This window comes from Jaculus jaculus, chromosome 6, assembly GCF_020740685.1.
Source record: "Jaculus jaculus isolate mJacJac1 chromosome 6, mJacJac1.mat.Y.cur, whole genome shotgun sequence".
Taxonomy (NCBI): Eukaryota; Metazoa; Chordata; class Mammalia; order Rodentia; family Dipodidae; genus Jaculus; species Jaculus jaculus.
The window spans coordinates 125,693,723-125,714,602 of NC_059107.1; the positions used below are offsets into that span (position 1 = coordinate 125,693,723).

At 37.6% G+C, this 20,880-nt stretch overlaps 1 protein-coding gene across 1 annotated transcript; it reads right to left on the reverse strand.

Annotated features, from left to right (window-relative positions):
• Positions 1-19,924: 19,924 nt before the first annotated feature.
• LOC123461723 (proline-rich nuclear receptor coactivator 2-like) lies at positions 19,925-20,483 on the reverse strand. The gene has a single exon (XM_045153648.1). The coding sequence runs from the start codon at positions 20,481-20,483 to the stop codon at positions 20,067-20,069; it is 417 nt and encodes a 138-aa protein (XP_045009583.1). The 3' UTR covers positions 19,925-20,066.
• Between the last annotated feature and the right edge of the window lie 397 nt (positions 20,484-20,880).

Here is a 20,880-nt window from a genome sequence, read left to right on the forward strand (position 1 = left end):
CAAAAGCAATCTACACATTTAATGCAATCCATATCAAAATTCCAAAAGCATTCTTCAAGGAAATATGAAAAACAATCCAGAAATTCATTTGGAATCAAAAAAACCTAGAATATCTAAAATAATACTGAGCAACAAAAATAAGGCTGGTAGTATCACCATACCTGATTTTAACCTATACTACAGAGCCATAGTAACAAAAACAGCGTGGTACTGGCACAAAAACAGACATGTAGATCAATGGAACAGAATAGAGGACTCAGATGTAAGCCCAAGTAGCTATAGCCACTTGATATTCGATAAAAATGCCAAAAATACTCATTGGAGAAAAGACAGCCTCTTCAGCAAATGGTGTTGGGAAAACTGGATATATATCTGCAGAAGGATGAAAATAGGTTCTTCTCTCTCTCCATGCACAAGAATTAAGTCCAAATGGATTAAAGATCTTAACATCAGACCTGAAACTGAAACTGCTAGAGGAAAAAGTAGGGGAAACCCTCCAACATATTGGTCTTGGCAAAGACTTTCTTAATACAACCCCAATTGCTCAGGCAATAAAACCACTGATTAATCACTGGGACCTCATGAAATTACAAAGATTTTGCACTGCAAAGGACACAGTGAAAAAAGCAAAGAGGCAACCTACAGAATGGGAAAAAATCTTCGCCAGCTATATATCTGATAGAGGATTAATATCTAGGATATACAAAGTACTCAAAAAGTTAAATAATAAGGAATCAAACAAGCCAATCAAAAATGGGCTATGGTGCTAAATAGAGCATTCTCAAAGGAAGAAATACGAATGGCATATAAGCATCTAAAAAAATGTTCTATGTCACTAGTCATCAGGGAAATGCAGATTAAAACTACATGGAGATTCCATCTCACTCCTGTCAGATTGGCCACCATCATGAAAACAAATGATCATAAATGTTGGCGGAGATGTGGAAAAATAGGAACCCTTCTACACTGCTGGTTGGAATGCAATCTGGTCCAGCCATTGTGGATATCAGTGTGGAGGTTCCTAAAACAGCTAAAGATTGATCTACCATATGACCCAGCTATAGCACTCCTAGGCATATATCCAAAGGACTCATCTCATTTCCTTAGAAGTACGTGCTCAACCATGTTTATTGCTGCTCAATTTATAATATCTGGGAAATGGAACCAGCCTAAATGTCCCTCAACTGATGATTGGATAATGAAGATGTGGCACATTTATACAATGGAGTTCTACTCAGCGGTAAAGAAAAATGAAGTTATGAAATTTGCAGAAAAATGGATGGACCTGGAAAGTATTATACTAAGTGAGGTAACACATGCCCAGAAAGCCAAGCGCCACATGTTGTCTCTCATATGTGGAAACTAGCTTGAGATCATTGGGCTTCTGCGTGAGAACGAAAATACTTAGTAGCAGAGGCCAGTAAGTTAAAAAGGAGACATAAAGGGAAGAGAAAGGAAGGGAGTAGGGTACTTAATAGGTTGATATTGTATATATGTAAGTATAATGATTGTGATGGGGGGGAAATATGATGGAGAATGGAATTTCAAAGGGGAAAGTTGGGGGGGGGAGGGAATTACCATGGGATTTTTTTATAATTATGGAAAATACTAATAAAAATTTTTTAAAAAAGAATTCTTTCTTGTCTAATTAGCTGGAAAAAGTTAGCAATAAGGCCATTTTGTCTGAACATTTTTGTGATAAATTTTTGTTGGTTTTTTTATTTTATATTTATGGAAATGTTAAATTCAAGTTTCCTATTTTACTTTTTTAAGAGAATTGTTTTAAGTCAAAACTTTATATGGACACATCATGTGTTGGTACCGTCTTTTCCCTCCTCCTTGCCCCTAGTCCACTGAGGGTCCTCCTTAGTGGGCATTCATCATGGTGTCCTAGGCAGTAGTAGTGAGTCATACTGAGAGCAGCACTCTGCCCTTGTGGGGAGGACTATCTCTGGATATTTCTTTCTGCCTGGCAATATGAGCAAGGGTGCTGCTTCCTGTTATACTTAATTTGGCAAATAATAATACCTAATGAATTTGAGTATATTTTCCATAATTATTTCCATAATTTATTTCCATAATTTATGGGAATGAACTAATTATAATTTCACATTTATTTGCATAAACTAACTATAATTTCATTTTTCTATTTATTACTTGAAACACCAGTGTTATAGCTGTTTTGAATAATTTTCTTTTTAAAAAGTTTTACTTATTTATTTATCTGTGTGGGGAGCCCCTTGATCCTCCAAATGATCATGAAACAAATCCACCACTCTTTAATAATATGGTGTTAAGTAGGTGGCTGAGGAATTGAGCCCAAGCCGGCAGGCTTTGCAAATAAGTGCCTTTAAACAATGAGCACTACTCCCTATCCCCATTTTCTTTCTTTCTTTATGATGTGTGTTTTGTATATTTGTTGGGAGGGGGTGTATGTGTGTGTGTGTGTATGCATGCACATGTGTGTAAAGATACACATGACTGTGTACATGTATGTGGAGGCCAGAGAACAACGTCAGATGTTCTCCTCTGTCATCTTCCCACCTTGAGGTGTCTCTCTAAACCCAACACTCTCCATTCTTCGCTTGGAATGGCTGACCAGAGAGTCCTACCCATTCTGCTATCTCTCCTGCTCTCAGCACTGTTACAGGAGTTCATGGCCAGGACAAATTTTTTTTTTATGTAGCTGCTGGGAATCAAACTCAGATCATCATGCTTACAAAAAATGCATTTATCCACGGAGCCATCTTCTCAGTCCCCATTTTTCCTTCTTTAAATGAATTAAATATTCCTCCTCTCTTTCTCTCTTTGATCAGATACAGCAGACATTTGTCTGTAGGTATTTCTCCTCCACAAAATTCAATCTTTTGGTATAGTTGCTTCTTTCTCCTGTTTTCTGGGACAGAAGACTGTGCTCTTAAACCTACATGTTCTATTTTTATTACTTAGTTGCAAGGAGAAATTAAACCTGTGTACTCTTTCTCATGCATTTTTTGGTTTGTAAAAAGTATGCTACTTCTGTATTTTTATGAGACAAATAGTTGACATTGATTTTTAGCCTTATTTTCTAAAATTAATTATTAAGGTCACAAATTCCTAGTTATTGTTTTAGCTATGTCCCTATAAAGTCGATTTCATATTTTTCTTGCTATTATTTTTTTTAAATATTTATTAATAAATAGTGATCATATGAACTGTTTTCTGACTTTTTATCTTATGAAACTTTTCTTTTTAACATTTAGCACTCTAAATTTTCAAACTTAAATACACTTTGGAGTGAGAACATGTTACAAGTTGTATTTTTGAAAAAGAATTTTATGAAACATGATCGAGTTTTATTATTTGTTTTTGATATTTTCACACATATATATTTCATTTTATCGTATTAATCCTAAATTCCCCTCCTTTCCCCCTTTCTCAGCCCCACTTCTTCTTTCCAACACTTGCCAAGGGCTACAATATGGAAGAAAATGACTCCCTCTCCTTCATCAGGCATTATTTGGCCTTAGCTCCACAGGGAAGGGAATAGCATCAGAAGCCCCTTCCTTATCCAAAATAGAATATTGACTGAATCCCCTGTGCCCAGGTCTTGTGCAGCAACCATAGTCCCTATGAGTTCACAGAAGCAATGGCCTGGTCATGTCCAGGGAATAGAGTTGCACATCATTTCTCTCCATCCTCCAGCTCTTACAAAATTTTCTGTATGTTCATTACTTATATGTTTTATGTATTATCCAGTTTGAGGTGTTTTTTATTTATTTTTTTTATTTTTATTTTTTGGTTTTTCGAGATAGGATCTCATTCTAGCTCAGGCTGACCTGGAATTCACTATGTAGTCTAGGGTGGCCTCAAACTCACAGCAATCCTCCTACCTCTACCTCCTGAGTGTCGGATTAAAGGCATGCAATACCACGCCCAGCTGTATTATCCAGTTTGGATCAGCAAGTTAATTGTATTATTCACATTATAATTGTTAATATATTTGATTCTGCTGTTGTTGTAATTTATAACGTTTGAATTTCCCTTAGAACTAGAATTACTATTGCTTCCACTGCTACTAATTCTAAATCAGTTTATTGGACTTTACCTTCCAGAACAATTCATATAATATACATATCAAGAGTTACTGACAAGGTTCAACAAAATATGTCTGAAGTCTTAAAATATTTATAGTATAAAAAATCAGAATTTTACAGTGATCCAAGTCAACATTTTCAACTGTATTTTTAGAAAGTGTACTAGGTTCATATAAAAAGCAGAAAATATCCAATCATTCTTCATTAATAAAGATTTGGATTTTCCTGACTTTATGAAAAATATCAACTAAAATAATTTCTGTTAAGTTCACACACATTTTGTTCTTGGATTCAAATAAACATTAAAGGAAATAAAATTATATCTCTAGACTGTTAAGTAAAATTTTCATATTACAATTTTTCTGGAACTTAAAGTGCTATCCATATACAATGTATTTTATTACTGTAGTGTCTTCTCAGTTCAGCTGGGGTTTGTGGTAAATTGGCAGCCAGTGAGCTATATCACATGTTCAAGCCATCACTTCTATCATTACATCCACAGCTCTTTCTAAGCCGAGCACATTTTCTATTCCTTCCCTGATGTCAGCACACAGCTGTACTTCCTCTCATTCTCTCAGTTTATATAACTGCTTCTTGGTTCATCCTACTAAAACACACTGTATCAATATCCAAAAATGGAAACTTTGTCAAATATAGACTGTTTCATATTTGAAAGGTAGCAGCAAAAATTCATTGTGAAAGGAGATGTAATATATGACACAACACTCTGAACTTTTCTATAATTTTAATTATTCTCCTTTTGAAACTCCATTTATTGGATTCCCTTAATTTTATGACCTTGAGTATTTAGATAATCAGTGTTTTTAATATAAAGTGGGGATTGGGAACAAATGATTATAGATATCTTCATGTGCACCTTACTTAAGAGTAACCATTAGTGCATATGTATGTAGATAGACACACACACACACACACACACACGGACATATAAGCAACCTAAAAGGAAATAAGTCATTTAGATTACACAAATTCACAATACAATACTGATTTTCTCACCTATAAGGAGAAGTTTGGATCAAATGACCTCTATTTGGCAACCTATTATGAAAAATGTCTTCTCATTACCTAAGGTTCCCATACTTGGAGGCAAGATGCAGTTGCATTAAGCCCTCTTTCATTAAGAATTTTTACAAAATTCATTGGAAAGTATTTCATCTGAAGGAATAATTGATGGCTGTAGTAATAATGCTTTATTTTATTTTCAATGTGACCTAATTACTAGCCCAAGAAAAATTCTAAATATTAATTAGGAAAAAAATATTTTCCCATGCTAGTTTTGTTGTGTGACAAAATTTTACACTCAACCCCAGGCAGGCCTCCAACTCTCAGTCCTCCTTCCTTAGCCTCCTCAGTACTAAAATAACAGGTCTGCAACACCTCACCTTGTCTTTTGTATTACAATCTTAACACATCCTGTTGGCATTCATTTAAAAGGAGACCCCCAGTGCTGGAGAGGTGGCTCAGTGGTTAAGTGTGCTTCCTGCATAAGCAGGAAGGGGTTGCTGAGGGAGCCTGAGACTTCCTGAATTTTTTTTTTGAGGAGTTTTTTTTTTTTAATTATCACTTTATATATATTTTTTAATTAGTTTTCTATTCTGCAAGTACAGGCAGTTTGGTACCATTATTAGTATCATCCATGACCCACCCCCTCCCCATTGGTCCCTCCTTGTTGAGGTATATGGGTAGTGCATTGTGGAGTTAGCCCACAGGTATTGGTATGATAAATGTTTCTGTATATCATGACCCAACATGTGGCTCTGACATTCTTTCCACCCCCTATTCTGCAAAATTTCCCTGAGCCATGTTGGGTTCATTTTTGGTCTGCTTCAGTGATGAGGTGTTGGGGGCCTCTAGGGCTCTGGCTCTCTGATTTTGTGGGAGTTGATTTTTCTCTGTGTTGGTCTCCTTCCCCCTTGTGCTGGTATCCGGTTCATCAGGAAAACAGCACCCTTGCTTGTTTTACCAATTTTCCTTAGTTTCAGTCAGGGCCCTTTTGAGGTATGATGGGGTGGCTCTCTCCTTAGGATCTGCATCTATCTGAAAAAGAAAAGCAGATTCTCCAAAGGAGAGTAAGTTAGCACCAGGTCAAATGAGATACCCCTTACCTTTTTTATAGAGAGTTTAATATGTGTAGGCCCTCTTGTACCCCATGAGTGATGGTAACTTGATATTGGAAAGTGGACTTATGTTTGGATATGGTTCTGACTTGTTTCCCAGTTCCAGCTATGGGTCATGTACCACTGAGCGGATCAGTTAGCCGAATCAACAGCAGTTGGTTCCCCACCATGGCTGTGTGCCACTATTGCACTTGTGTGGGCATCACAACAGGTTATTTGCTGCTAAGTAGGTTGGACCATGAATTGCGTGGACAGATATTGGTCGTTTCCCCCAGTCGCCCAGGTAGCACCTTCTGGCACTAGACACACTGACTGTCTGGGGACTGACTCTCTCCTGGCTTCTAGCCATGCCTCCATTTTACCTGTCAGCTGCATATGGTTTCTTCAGCAATGGGGTCTTACCACTAACCTTTGTTGGGTTATCAAGCACTCTGACAGAAATCTATCATTCTTTTAGAAAACCTTGTAGGTTTCTCTGATCAAAAGCTCATTGTGTGTGATAGCCCCATGCTGGTACTGGGAATTAACAGGTCAGTGCCCCCTAAGAAAATGGGGAAAAAAGGTAACTAATATATAGGAGTTAGAGAGAGGAGAGAGAAAGAGAGAGACAACTACAATACAGTTAATATGAGATAGAATGCCATAAATGTACACAATTCACAGTGTGGCTTGCAAACTTTCAACTGCCCTGCTTGCCTTGGTTTGGAGTGTGATCTTCTAGCTTCATTTCCTTTGTCCTCTGATGAGTTGTGTACTGAGGGAGTTTATGAAAACCTACAGCCTTTATATGCATCCCTATCAAGTTTCTTGCAAATGCCCTCTCAATATTGTTAGCATTATGGTACCTGCTAGAGTCTGATACACAGAAGGGACCAGTAGCTGCTGTGCAGTACAATGAGAATCTCTACATCACTATCCAAAATGAAGCAGAAGGTAGGAAAGGGTAAAAGAGGAAATGGTGTGTCAGATAAAACATTCCAGAAGTAAGTACAATGTTGAAAATTTGATCCAATCCCTATCCTCTTAGAGCTGGATTAAAATATTGTCTTCATACAATACAAGATACCTTGAAAATGTATAACTGGAGATTTGAACTGCCCTGAGAGGCCAGGGAGAGAAGGCTTTCTTTGAAGAAATGCGAAAAACCTTGATGAATAGGGGAAGAACAAGCATTGTCCTCTGTTGTCAGAGAGCAGAAAAGGTGTATACCTTGTGCAGACTTGGCTCATTACAGCAAGGGGAAGAAGTTCACTTTACTGGATCAGACAATAGTGGGAGTGATTAACACAGAGCCTAGAAATGAAGGGAGAGGGGTAGAGACACCAAAAGCAGCCTCAGAGATCATATTAGGTTTGGGTTTAAAAGCTGAAGACAAAAAGAGGTAAGTGGTTTAATTCAAACTCATGAGATTATCAAGTTGATATGATCAGTGATCATCTGGAAGTACTTTGGAGTTGTAATCTATGAACTTCACATTTTTGCCCCCATCTTCCCTTTTCGAGCTAAGAGCTGGTATTACAAAAGATTAAAGAAAAATGCTCTTCTATCAAACTGCACAAGTCAGAATGCATGGTGACTTGTTTCTTATATTTATATTGGTGGTGCTTACTCCACCTCTGAAGCCCAAGGCTGTTTTAACTACCATGGAGATGGTTTGTCTAGGTTCATATTATCACAGTAATAAATCTCAACTAGTGAGGTTCTCTTGGTGGTTCCTATCTTTTTTTAAATTTATTTATTTTTTCCTATCTTTATTTAAATTTTTTTGTTTATTTATTTTTATTTATTTATTTGAGAGCAACAGACAGAGAGAGAAAGAGGCAGAGAGAGAGAGATACAGAGAGAATGGGTGCGCCAGGGCCTCCAGCCACTGCAAACAAACTCCAGACACATGCGCCCCCTTGTGCATGTGGCTAACGTGGATCCTGCAGAATCGAGCCTCGAACCAAGGTCCTTAGGCTTCACAGGCAAGCGCTTAACTGCTAAGCCATCTCTCCAGCCCTGTTCCTATCTTTATTTATTAAATAAAACCTCCATTTTCTTTCTTGATGCAAAGCCATAGGTTTTTTATTATGTCACCTGCTTCATTATTTCACTTAATTATTAAACTGCCCATCAATTGACAGACATTTATTTATAAAGTAAATTTATCTCCTAGGATTGTGGAACCTATATAGATTTTTAGACATGTTTTAATACATGAAAACAAAAAATGAATAAATATGATTCAATTTTCTATAATATGCTTATGTTGTCCTTTAGACAAATGTGATTATCTGCTTAAGGCAAAAAACCCAAAACCATATCTCGTGTTTTTAATATGAGCATTGCACAGTTTCTAACTCCTTTGAACTCATTTTATTACTCCATCATGAATTTCTCACAAATCTTCATAAAGTAAAGCTAAAATTATATACTGTATGTGACTAGAAAATTAATAAATAAGCTAAGGAAGCATGCCATCAAAGTACAGTTAATCCTAAGCACCTTTGTCACCCATCTTCTTGTAAGAAGATGATATTTCAACTAAAAGTAATGACTATCCTATCTGGACAAATTCTGCCAATATATTACACATCTACCTCCCTGATGTCATTCATCATCTTGCTCTCAAAATAAAGAAGTTCTAAAAATACAAAAAGACTTTCTAAGAATAGTAGCATCAGTATCTTGAAGCAGCAGTGCTATTTTTAAGTGTTGTTTTCTATAGCTGTTTAGATAAAACTAGTCCACACTACCCCCAATGGAACTTCTCAACAAAAGCATTGCTCAAAAGAAGGAAGGAAAAAAGGAAGGAAGGGAGAGAGAGAGAGGAAGGGAATGGAGGAGGGAGGGGGAAAGTTATTGAGGAGGGGAAAATGGGAACATAAGAAGAGAGGAGGGAGAAGAAGGGAGGGAAAAAAAAGAAGTATTATTTTCATTAAAATCACATGGATATAAAGGTGTCCTAAGTTTACTATGGACCTCAATTCCATTTTTCCAAGAGCATCTATCTCTGAGAAAAAGCCAACAGCATCATACATCTTTTTTAGCAAAATGTGAGCTCTCTATGTGCACGAAGTCTAGTGATATTGTGTGGCTGACAATACTAAGCCATACTGTCTTTGATAATACTTCATTTTGGTTTGGCAACCTAGGAAAAACAAACATGTGAAATGCCAATTAAATGGGATTTTTTGTTGTTATTGTTTGTTTGTTTTGGTTTTTCAAAGTAGGGTCTCACTCTAGTCCAGGCTGACCTGGAATTCACTATGTATTCTCAGGGTAGCCTCGAACTCATGATAATCCTCCTACCTCTGCCTCAGACTGCTGGGATTAGAGGCATGTGCCACCACGCCTGACTTTAAATGCTGTTTTAAACATGTTTAAAATAAGGTAATGATATGTTCTAACACTATAAAATTGCTTTCAGAAGAACTGTGTTACAACCATATCAAAGTATTTTATACATGGAGATCTATAAGAAAAAGTAATTTGTATAATTTTCCCACTACAAAGTAATTTAAATGAAGTCGTACAAAACTACAACTTTAAATATTCATTCATTTAACAACAGTGGATCAATTGTCTTACAAGTTGTTGGGAATGATGAATAAAATGATGATTAAGAGAATGTCATACTCCATGGGCTGGGGTGATAGCTCAGTTCTTAAAGTCACTTTCTTGCAAAGCCTACCAGCTGGGGTTTAATTCTCCAGCATTTAAGTAAAGCCAGTGTTAAAAATAGTGAAAGTATCTGACATTTGTTAGAGCACCAAGAGACCCTGGAGTATATGCATGCCACACACACACATAAATTAAAAAAAAATATTTAAAGAGAATTTTCTGTGGTCATAGTTTCAAAACTTTTTATTAGATAACAACAAGCATATTTACAAATAAATGTGAAAACAATGTCTCACAGTAATCAACAGTTCAAGAAGATTAAAGCATATTATGATGAAGCTAGCCAGGCTGGGTCTATAGAAGAGAGAGACACTAAGCAAAAAAACTAAGATACATGGAAGAGTAATTTTCTTGAGAAAATTTCAGGCTGATGAGAAAGTGTGCATGGATAGGACTGTAAGGTGAGCATGCATTTAAATTATATCATGAAAGCTGAGTTGGTGATAAAAAGGTGAGCTTTTGTGAACACTTCTGATGTTTTCCCCATAAACTTATTCATGTTCACTACAGGCAGTCCAATTAATCCCCTTGCCATATTCATTGAGTACCTGTTGGTATATTGGCCTGTGAAATGTATCTGACATCTTCTAAGGATTGTCGTCCAACATCGCATAGTATGTACACAAATGTATTTCAGGACCAAGGAAATTTCTTGACCCTAACAACTTAATATACTAACATACACCCCATTCAGAGAAAATTTCACCCTGGTTATTCTGAACCATTTCTGTCAGTACCATTTGGGTAAAATATTTGAATGGGAGCTGGAAAGATGGCTTAGCAGTTAAGGCACTTGGCTGTGAAGCCTAAGGACCCAGGTTCGATTCCCCAGTACCCGCGTAAGCCAGATGCACAAGGTGGCAGGTACATCTGAAGTTTCTTTGTAGTGGCTAGAGGTCCTAGTGTACACATTCTCCCCCCCACCTTTCGCTCACTCTCTCTCTCTCTATCTCTCTCTCTCTCAAATAAATAAAATATTTTTAAAAATATTTAAATAGTATTGCTTTTATTATCTGTCTTAACAATTTCATCCCATCCATCAAGATACTCCCCCAAATGCTCTTGAAAATTTAGTGTTAGAGTAATAAACTACCAAAAAATCCAATAATTCCAAAACTTTCTAGTTCCTATTGTGTCTATCTAGCAATCTTGATATCATTCAGTTTATCTCACAAGCTTGCTAGAAGAGTTCACTTTTTAAGTGGCTTCTGTTAACTAAATGCACTCTCCACATTCTGTGATTTAAATTCACTTTGCAGACTGTTACAGCTCTTTGAGCTTGAGATCAGAGTTTGTATGACCCTGGCTGTTGCTGTGACCAAGAAGGAATCAAGATTCTTACTTCTATGCTTGTCCTTCATAAAGGAGCTCAGTCTATCGGAACACAACCACTCACTGTATGGATAATGAGCCTGAAGAACCACAGTTAAGGTAGAATATGTTTGCTGTGAAGCTATGGGCAAATCACCATGTAAATGTTACTATATTAGTTATCTTTTGTGTCTTTGTTTTCTGCTAGAAACTAAAGAGGAAAGATTTCTTTTGGCTCACAGAAGGTTTCTGTCCCTCATGGCAGGGAAGGCGTGGTGGAGCAGCTCAGTGGTGGAGGGAATGTGTACACATGTCATTCACCTCAGAGAAGAGCAGAAAGTAGAAAGCAAGTTGTAACCAGGGGCTAGGTATAACCCTCAAAGGTCCACCCTTGTTGTCCTACTGCTCCCTGCTAGACTCCACCTCCTACACTCTTCATATCCTCCCAAAATAGCAACAGCTGGAGACCCAGAACTCAAAACATGAAACTGTGGTGACATTTTAGAATCAAGTCATAACAGTAGCCAGCAGCATAGTAGTTTATCATTACAAAATTAAGTGGTGACAAGGATGATAATTGTTGCTCATTGCATTTTCAACTCTGAGATCATAAATAAACCTAAGAAGTCTCATCTACAATGCAGAAAACCAACATAAAAAGCAAACATGTCTAGCTGTGAGTCTGATGAACTCTAAAGTGGCAACTGCTTTAGAATAAGGAATCTGCCTTTACCGATCCCACCTTGAAGCTCATCTTCCTTGGATGTGATATGATCAGGTATATATACCTAACTGAATTATCATTATTCACTGGAGCCCTTGTTCTGAGTTCACAGCCTTGTAGACTAATAACTAGAATGGCGAGGGAATCATTTTACTGTCCATTGTCACAGAATTTAGAGACTAGAAAAAAATCATCCATAAATGAGCAGTAGAGATCATGCTAAGGGGCTGAAAGATTTCTCAGTGGTTAAAGGCACTTGCTTATAAACATTATCAACCCATGCTCAATTCACCAGCACCCCCATAAATACAGACACAAATTGGCACACTCATGACATCTCCCCCTTTCTCTCTCTCTCTCTCTCTCTCTTTGTGTGTGTGTGTGTGTGTGTGTGTGTGTGTGTGTGTAGATATAGATATATCCATATATCCACAAATAAATATTTTTTAAAGATTCTATAAAAGTACAAAGGAACGATGATAGATGAGTGAAGGAAGATTTTGACAAAGTTCTCTAGAAATGTTACCTAAATGGAGATCTGAAAAAATAAGTAGATAACCATCCAAGAAGCTGCAGTGAAGGTGAAAAGTAGGGAACAACTTGTGTTCCAAGCAGAGGGATCAGATTGTCAAAAAGACTAGAATGAAAACAAAATGACAAATTTGCAGAACATAGGTTATTTATATTACCAGCACACAAACCACATGAGGAGACCAGCAGACCATTTAAAGAAGATACTCAGTGAATGACATATTAAGATAATTAGAATTTATCTCAAGAGCCTGAGAAATCACATAAAAGCTTTTTGCAGTATTATAATTGGATTTGTGATTTTCAAAGAATTTTATGGACACAATGTGGAAAATACTATAAGATCACAGTACTTTCCTTAACACCATCATAATGAAATTATACTTTTTGAATCCACCTTTTCTTGCTATAAATATAAATGTATTTCTTAAAATATGGTGAATTAGAAAAATATGTGTGCTCTAACTCTAAAATTTCTAAGCACACTAAATAAAAATAAGAAAAAATAAGATAAAATACATAGTATGTGAGACTTAATTATCAAAATTTCCCAGTGTATTTAAAGACCTACTATAAAGAGTAAATAGTGGAAACACTACATACAAAACTAAGTGCAATCCAAGCAAATTCGTCAAAATATTAGACAAATTTCTTTAAAATGAAGAATATTAAAAGAAAAAACAGGAAAAAATCAGATGATTCTGAGAAGATGACAGTCAGTTCTTAGGTACAGATGCAAAATTTTCCAAAAAAAACAATGATTATTTGGGTGTATGTTAAGTCAAAGATGAACTATATCCCTTGATCACAAAATATACAAACAGGATGAAAATTTTTTATGTTTATTATTATTATTATTAACAACATGTTTTGTATGGATACATCATGTGTTGGTACCCATTTTTCCCTCATCCCTTCCCCATTCCATTGGGGATGCTCCTCAATGGGGTTTCAGGTATTCCCCATGGGTTTGTGGTTTGTGCACTGTGGAAGCAGCAGTCAGTTATTTTGTCCGGGAGGAATGCCTCTGGGCATGATATGTCAACCTGTGCCTCTTACAATCTTTCTGCCCCCTGTTCCGCTGGTTGAGTCTTAAGTCTACTTCAGTGATGAGCTATGAAGAGCCTCTGGATCTCTGCTTTTGTACATGTTGCATAGCCTCAGGGTCTGTCTCCTTCACCCTGGCACAGATTGTCAGGTTCACTATAGAAGCAGCATTCTTGTTCATCTCCCTGACTCCTCTGTGGTTTCAGCTGTGGCATGGCTGAAGTGCAAGGGGCACTTTAACACCTTGGGTCTTGCTACCTTCTGAAAAAGAAAAACAGATGGAACAATGGAAACTGAAGCTAGCATAGTTTTAATGGGCTAATAATTATTAATATAGGGAGAATTTGATGTATGTAATCCCTTTTTTAGCCAAAGACTGGTGAGAGCTTGACACTGGAGAGCATAATCTGTGACTCCATCAGATTCTGACCTGGTTCCCAATTACAGGTATAGGTTCCTTTACACTGAATGGATCTCTTAGCCAATCAGAAAGCCACTGGTCATCCACCAAGGCTGTGTGCCACTATTGAACTGGTCTGTGCATCATGCAGGGTGTTTGCTTCTGAGTAGCTTAGACCTCTGGTTGCTCAGGCCTATGTTGGTAGCTCATGTAGCACTTTGCAGCACTAGACAAAGTAACTGTCTGGGCACTGGCTTTTTTCTGAACTCCAGCCAGATCAGGATGAGAGTTATTAATGCGAAAACACTTTGTCAAATATTTCATTTGGAAATAAAGCAGAAATTCCAATTTCTTTTTTTTCCAATTTCTTTATACATTTGTTTGTTACATGAATTAAAGTCTTAAGGATAATAATAAGGGAATGCAAATAGAACAAACACCTTACAAATGAGAAGAGAGAATAAAAGACATAAAGTAAAACTACAAACCCAATGCCTTTTTTTTTTGTGCCCACTTTTATGTTTTTTATTTTTTTTTAATTTAATTTATTAGTTTTCTTTTCAGTAAATACAGGCAGTTTGGTACCATTGTTTAGGCTCATCTGTGATCTACCCCCTCCCATTGGACCCTCCTTGTTGATGAAAATGGGTCATGCATTGGAGAGTTAGCCCCCAGTTGTTGGTATGATAAATGTCTCTGCAAATCATGACCCAACATGTGACTCTGACATTCTTTCCGCCCCCTCTTCCACAAAATTTCCCTGAGCCATGTTGGGTTCATTTTTGGTCTGCTTCAGTGATGAGGTGTTGGAGGCCTCTGAGGCTCTGGCTCTCTGATTTGGTAGGCATTGATTCTTCTCTGCGTTGGTCTCCTTCCCCCTTGTGCTGGTATCCAGTTCACAGGAAAACATCACCCTTGCTTGTTTCGCCAGTTGTCCTTAGTTTCAGTTGGGCCCCTTCTGAGGTATGTTGGGGCAGCTCTCTTCTTAGGATCTGCATCTATCTGGAAAAGAGAAGCAGATTCTCCACCGGAGAGTAAGTTAGCACCTGGAAAATTGAGATAACACTTACTTTTTTGATAGACAGAATGATAGGTGTAGGCCCTCTTATACCCCGTGGTTGATGGTAGCTTGATATTGTAGAGTGGGCTTGTGTTTGGGTATGGTTCTGACTTGTTTCCCAGCTCCAGCTTTGGATCTAGTACCCCTGAGTGGATCAGTTAGCCAAATCAAGAGCAATTGGTCCCTCACCATGGCTGTGTACCACTATTGCACTTGTGTGGGCATCACATCAGGTTACTTGTTGCTAATTAGGTTAACCAATGCGTTGCTTGGACAGATCTTGGTCATTTCCCCCAGTCGCCTATGTAGCACCTTCTGGCACTAGACACGCTGACTGTCTGGGGACTGACTCTCTCCTGGCTTCCAGCCATGTCATTCCATTTTACGCATCAGCTGCGTATGGAGTCTTCAGCAATAGGGTCTTACCACTGGCCTTTGGTGGGTCATCAAGTACTCTGACAGAAGTCTGTCATTGTTTTAGGAAACCTTGTAGGTTTCTCTGATCAAAAGCTCATTGTGGATGGTAGGCCCAAGCTGGAAGTGTGGGTTACAAGTCAGTGTCCACTAAGAAATTGAGGAAAAACATAACTAATATATAAGAGTTAGAGGGAGAGAGATAGAGGGGAGAGGGGGAGAGGGAGGGAGGGAGGATGAAGGAGATTTAGGTCAGTCTTGATCCTACCCTCTGCAGTGTCTTGTGGTTCAGGTGTTTCCTGTAAGGGTCTAGTGAAGGTTCAGCCATTTGGTCTGACTTTTAGGAAGTAGAATTTTATGGCACCATTGCCGTTTGGGTCCAGATTACTGTTTTCCACTCTTCGATGCCCTCCCCGCCCTCCCATCCATCCTATTATCTAGTCCATTAGGTGCTTGCTGGGTATGTAAGGTATCTTGGGTAGATTCAGGTTAGGTGTTGTAGATGAGTGAGACTATGTGTCGATTTTTTTTCTGTGATTGGATAAGTTCGCTGAGAATGATCTGTTCCAGGTTCAACCATTTTTCCTCAAATTTCTTTATGTCATTTTTTCTTACTGCTGTATAGAATTCCATTGTGTAAATATACCACATCTTTGTTATCCATTCTTCTAATGATGGACATCTGGATTGATTCCAGCTTTTAGCTATTACGAATTGAGCTGCTACAAACATGGTTGAGCAAATCTCTCTGGCTTTTGGTTTGAAGGTTTTAGGGTAGATGCCCAGTAATGGTATAACTGGGTCGGTTGGTATTTCTATCTCCCAATGCCTTTTTTAAAAATATGTGTCTTTTCATTTGAGAGAGACAGAAAGAGAGACAGAGAATGGGCATTTCTGGGCCACCTCCTCTGCAAACATACTTTAACTTGAAAGGCATGCACCAACTGTCAATATCTGGCTTTATGTGGGGATTTGAACTGAGCCTGTAGGTTCTGCAAGCAGGGATCTTCAACAGCTGAGTCATCTCTCCAGCCTGAGTTAGATAACCTTGAGGCTGAGGTCAACAGAGGGATGATCCACTTTACCTACCTACTAGGAAGGCAGAGGTAGGAGGATCACCATGAGTTCAAGGCCACCCTGAGACTACATAGTTAATTGCAGGTCTGCCTAGGCCTGAGTGAGATCCTACCTTTAAATGGTGGAAAACAATATTCCAGGCAAAAGGGTATAACAAACAAGCAGGCATAGCTATACTAATATCAGATAAAATAGACTTCAAACCAAAAATAATCAAAAAGACAAAGAAGGCCACTTTTTACTTATCCAGGGAACAATCCACCAAGAAGATACACAATCATAAATCTCTATGTACCAAACACAGAGGCACCACAGTCCATAAAACAAAACCTACTTGACAATAAGACAGAAATAATGACCAACACCATTATAGTTGGGGACGTCAATACACCATTATCAGTAATAGATAGATCATCCAAACAGAAACTCAACAGGGAAGTAAGAGAATGCAACAAAACTATAGATCACTGAGACCTAACGGAAATCTACAGAACATTCCATCCCAAATCCAGAGACTACATATTCTTCTCAGAGCCCATAGAACATTCTCTAAAATAGATCATATACTGGGTCACAAAGCCTGCCTCCATATATTTAGGAAAATTGACATAATTCCCCGCATGATATCAGATCACAATGCTATATTGCTAGAAATTAACAAAAAAGACCCACCAAGAATCCCATCAGCTCCTAGAAACTGAACAGCACACTTTTAAACAATAAATGAGTAGTGGACAAAATAAAAAGAAATGGAATTGTGCAATTTCTAAAAATGAATGATGAGAACACATCTTACCAAAACTTGTGGGACACAATGAAGGTGGTGCTCAGGGGAAAATTCATAGCACTAAATGCCTTCATAACAAAGACAGAGAGATCCCAAATCAATAACCTAACCATCCATTTAAAGGCACTAGAGAAGCAGGAAGAATCCAACCCAAAAAGCTCCAAGTGGAAGGAAACAATTAAGATCAGAGCAGATGAACTGGAAACCAAGAAAACAATTAATAAAATTGACAAAACAAAGAGCTGGTTCTTTGAAGAAAAAAATAAACAAAATATACATACCCCTAGCCAATTTGATTGAGTAAAAAAAAAAAAAAAGAGAGAGAGAGAAAGAGAGAGAGAGATGTTTCAAATTAACAAAATTAGAAATTAAAAAGGAGAGCTCACAAGAGACATAAGTGAAATTGGGGGAATCATCAGTACTTATTTCAAAAACCTCTACTCCATAAAACTGGATAATATGGAGGAAATGAATAAATTCCTGGTTACATTCCATCTACCAAAGCTAAACTCAGAGAAGATTAATCTCCTAAACAAACCTATAACACTCATCAAGATTGAAAAGGTAATAAAAAAAAAAACCTCCCCAAGAAGAAGAGTCCAGGACCAGTTGGCTTCTTAGCTGAATTCCATCAAACCTTCATGGAAGAACTCAAACCAATCTTTCTCAGACTATGCCACACAATTGGGGAATAGGGAAAACTCCTCAACTCCTTCTATGAAGCTAGTATCATCCTAATTCCAAAACCAGGCAAAGATGCCACAAGAAAAGAAAACTACTGGCCTATTTCCCTGATGAACTTATAGAAAAAACTCCTGAACAAAATCCTCACAAACTAAATCCAACAACACATTAAAAGCATTATCCACCTTGATGAAGTGGGATTCATCCCAGGAATGCAGGGGTGGTTCAACATATGGAAATCTGTCAATGTGATACACCATATAAACAAGGTTAAACACAAAAACCACATAATCATTTCAATGGATGCAGAAAAGGCCTTTGACAAGTTACATCACTTCATGATCAAAACATTGGAGAGAATTGGCATGGTCCGTTCATATCTTAACACAATAAAGGCTATATACAAGGCTCCTAAAGCCCAAATAATACTTAATGGAAAAAGATTGGAAGAATTCCCATTGAGATCAGGAACAGGACAAGGGTGTCCACTCTTATCTCTGCTCTTCAATATAGTACTGGAAGTCCTAGCTCAAGCAATAAGACAGGAGAAAGAAATAAAAGGGATACAATTTGGAAAGGAAGAAGTTAAGTTTGTGCTATTCACAGACAACATGATTCTATATGTAAGAGACCCAGGAGACTCCATCCCAAAACACTTGAAGGTGATTATCTCCTTTAGCAAAGTAGAAGGATACAAAATCAATGCAAAAAAAAAAAAAATCAGTAGTCTTTCTATAGGCAAATGATAAAGATACAGTGAAAGAAATAAGGGACATTGTCTCATTTTCTTTTCTTTTTTTTTTGAGCAGAATTTATTTTTATTTAATTTCATGGTTCAAACTCACATCATATACATTAAGTAACCTCATCCTTTCTTTTGTGGATCCCTCCCATTCTTGGAAGTCTTCCTTGATTTCTTTAATCTACTTTTGCCTTGCTTAATAAGATTTCCACATTGCATCAGAATTTGGAAAATTACAACTTAGCTAACTTGCCTTGTCAACAGCAAAATACGGGTATCAAATTAGTAGCATTAACAGCTATTAGTATTTTCACCCTCTGGGTTGAGGTTACACCTTTTGCCTTAATCTCCCTAAATTGTACTTAATCACCAAAAGCATCAGAGCCACTGGAACCAAGCACTGTCTCATCAGGATTGGTGAAAACAAAAATGAATCTTTGGGTTTAAAGATGGGAATAGAGTGGAGATCCTGTACTATATTTTAAATCTCAAAAATAAGAAATGTCTTAGCAGCTTAAATCTTTTAATATAAGCTTAATATTAGGCTTTACTTTGATATGTCGCTTAAAATCAAATCAATTGTACATACACTGGCACTTTAGCATGAGGGTAAGCTTCTTTAAAATAATTGGTGACCTTTAAAATTAGGCCCTCATAGAAAAAAGTCCATGGTCATACATCTAGCAAATTCATACTAAAATAGTCTTTGTAGGATGAAAGAAAACATTACATATGTTACAAGCTTATTACATGTATTTACATGGCTCTTTCTTCTCTAGGTACTTAAATCAGTTTTTAACAAATTAGTCCATCTGCAGGCTGATGCATATCCACTATACTTAAGAAACAGACAAAGCCAGGCATGGTGGCACATACCTTTAATCCCAGCGCACTTGGGAGGCTGAGGTAGGATCACTGAGTTCAGGGCCAGCCTGGGCTAGAGTGAGACCCAAACACCAGGGCCACTTGGACATAGACTGCTTTGTTCTAGCAAGCCCTGACTGACCTTCACACATACACCAATTAGTAAGTACAATTTAGTAAAATGAGATCTTTAGTAAAAATTCATTTTCTTTTGGCAGTTAGGTGCCTTTAGGACATTTAATTTCCTAATGTCTACATTTTTCAGTCCCTGTATATTTCAGCTATATATAACCTGACTGACTGTAAACTACTATCTCCACAATTGACAATTTTAAAAGCCACCTATTTCCCAAATCAACCTGAATGGTTCACTTGTATCAAGTACAATTATTTAAATTGCACTGATATGTCACCATGCAAACAGCACATAAATGATAGTCTTGATTATACTTGTAAATTACAAGTTTTACCTCCTTAAGTCAATTTGGTTCAGACCAATTCATGACTATGTAAACAGTGCTAAATTTAAATATTAGTACTTCATCTTAAACTTGTACTTTAAGTAAGGTTTTAAGTTGAAATGTCATCATTTCCTTATCTGAAGGATTAAATGAAACTGGAACCCAGTGGCTTGGTGGCTTGGGAAGAACACTTGGTGATGGTGTCTCACTAACCTTGGCTCCAGCATAGTTCTGGTTAGTTTGAGATTTAGAAAGCAAACTGGGACTTGATAGACTAGAGTTCCAATTTGGATTACTAGAAAAATTGTTCTTCCCGCCATTTTGCATAGCCTGCCATGCAGCTGATGATGAGTTGTAACTGTGTCCTCGTTCTTTTTTCTTGTGAACAATCTTCATCTGGGAATTCTGATCCTTAGTCTTCTGTCCAGTAAACTGCTGTTGGTTCTTACTAACGTTTCTAGATTGAGGGGCTGGAATGTTATACCTCGCTCCGCTACCCATCATTCCGCTTCTATGTCACCTTTCAGTGTGGTTTTCAGATTGCAGGAATTCCACTACTTGTCCTCCTCCTTGCTGCCAAGCCCAGGATAATAGATGTTGCTTTCTGCCAGAGCCTTTCCTTTGTCTCAATACATTAGTTTTCATGAGCCAATCTGCTGAGTTCAGCCTAGGAGCTGAGTGAGGCCAACATCTGAGTCTCCTCAGCACACAAGTTTGAGAGAAGTCCTCGCGACTTTGAGCTGACTGCCGCAGCAAAGGCTCGCTCCCGATCCACGAAGCCTCCCTCCCTTTCCAGGGAGAGCCAAGGTACGGATCCATTGTCTCATTTTCAATAGCAACAACAACAACAACAAAAATACCTTGGAATACCAACCAAGGAAGTGAAAGATTTATACAA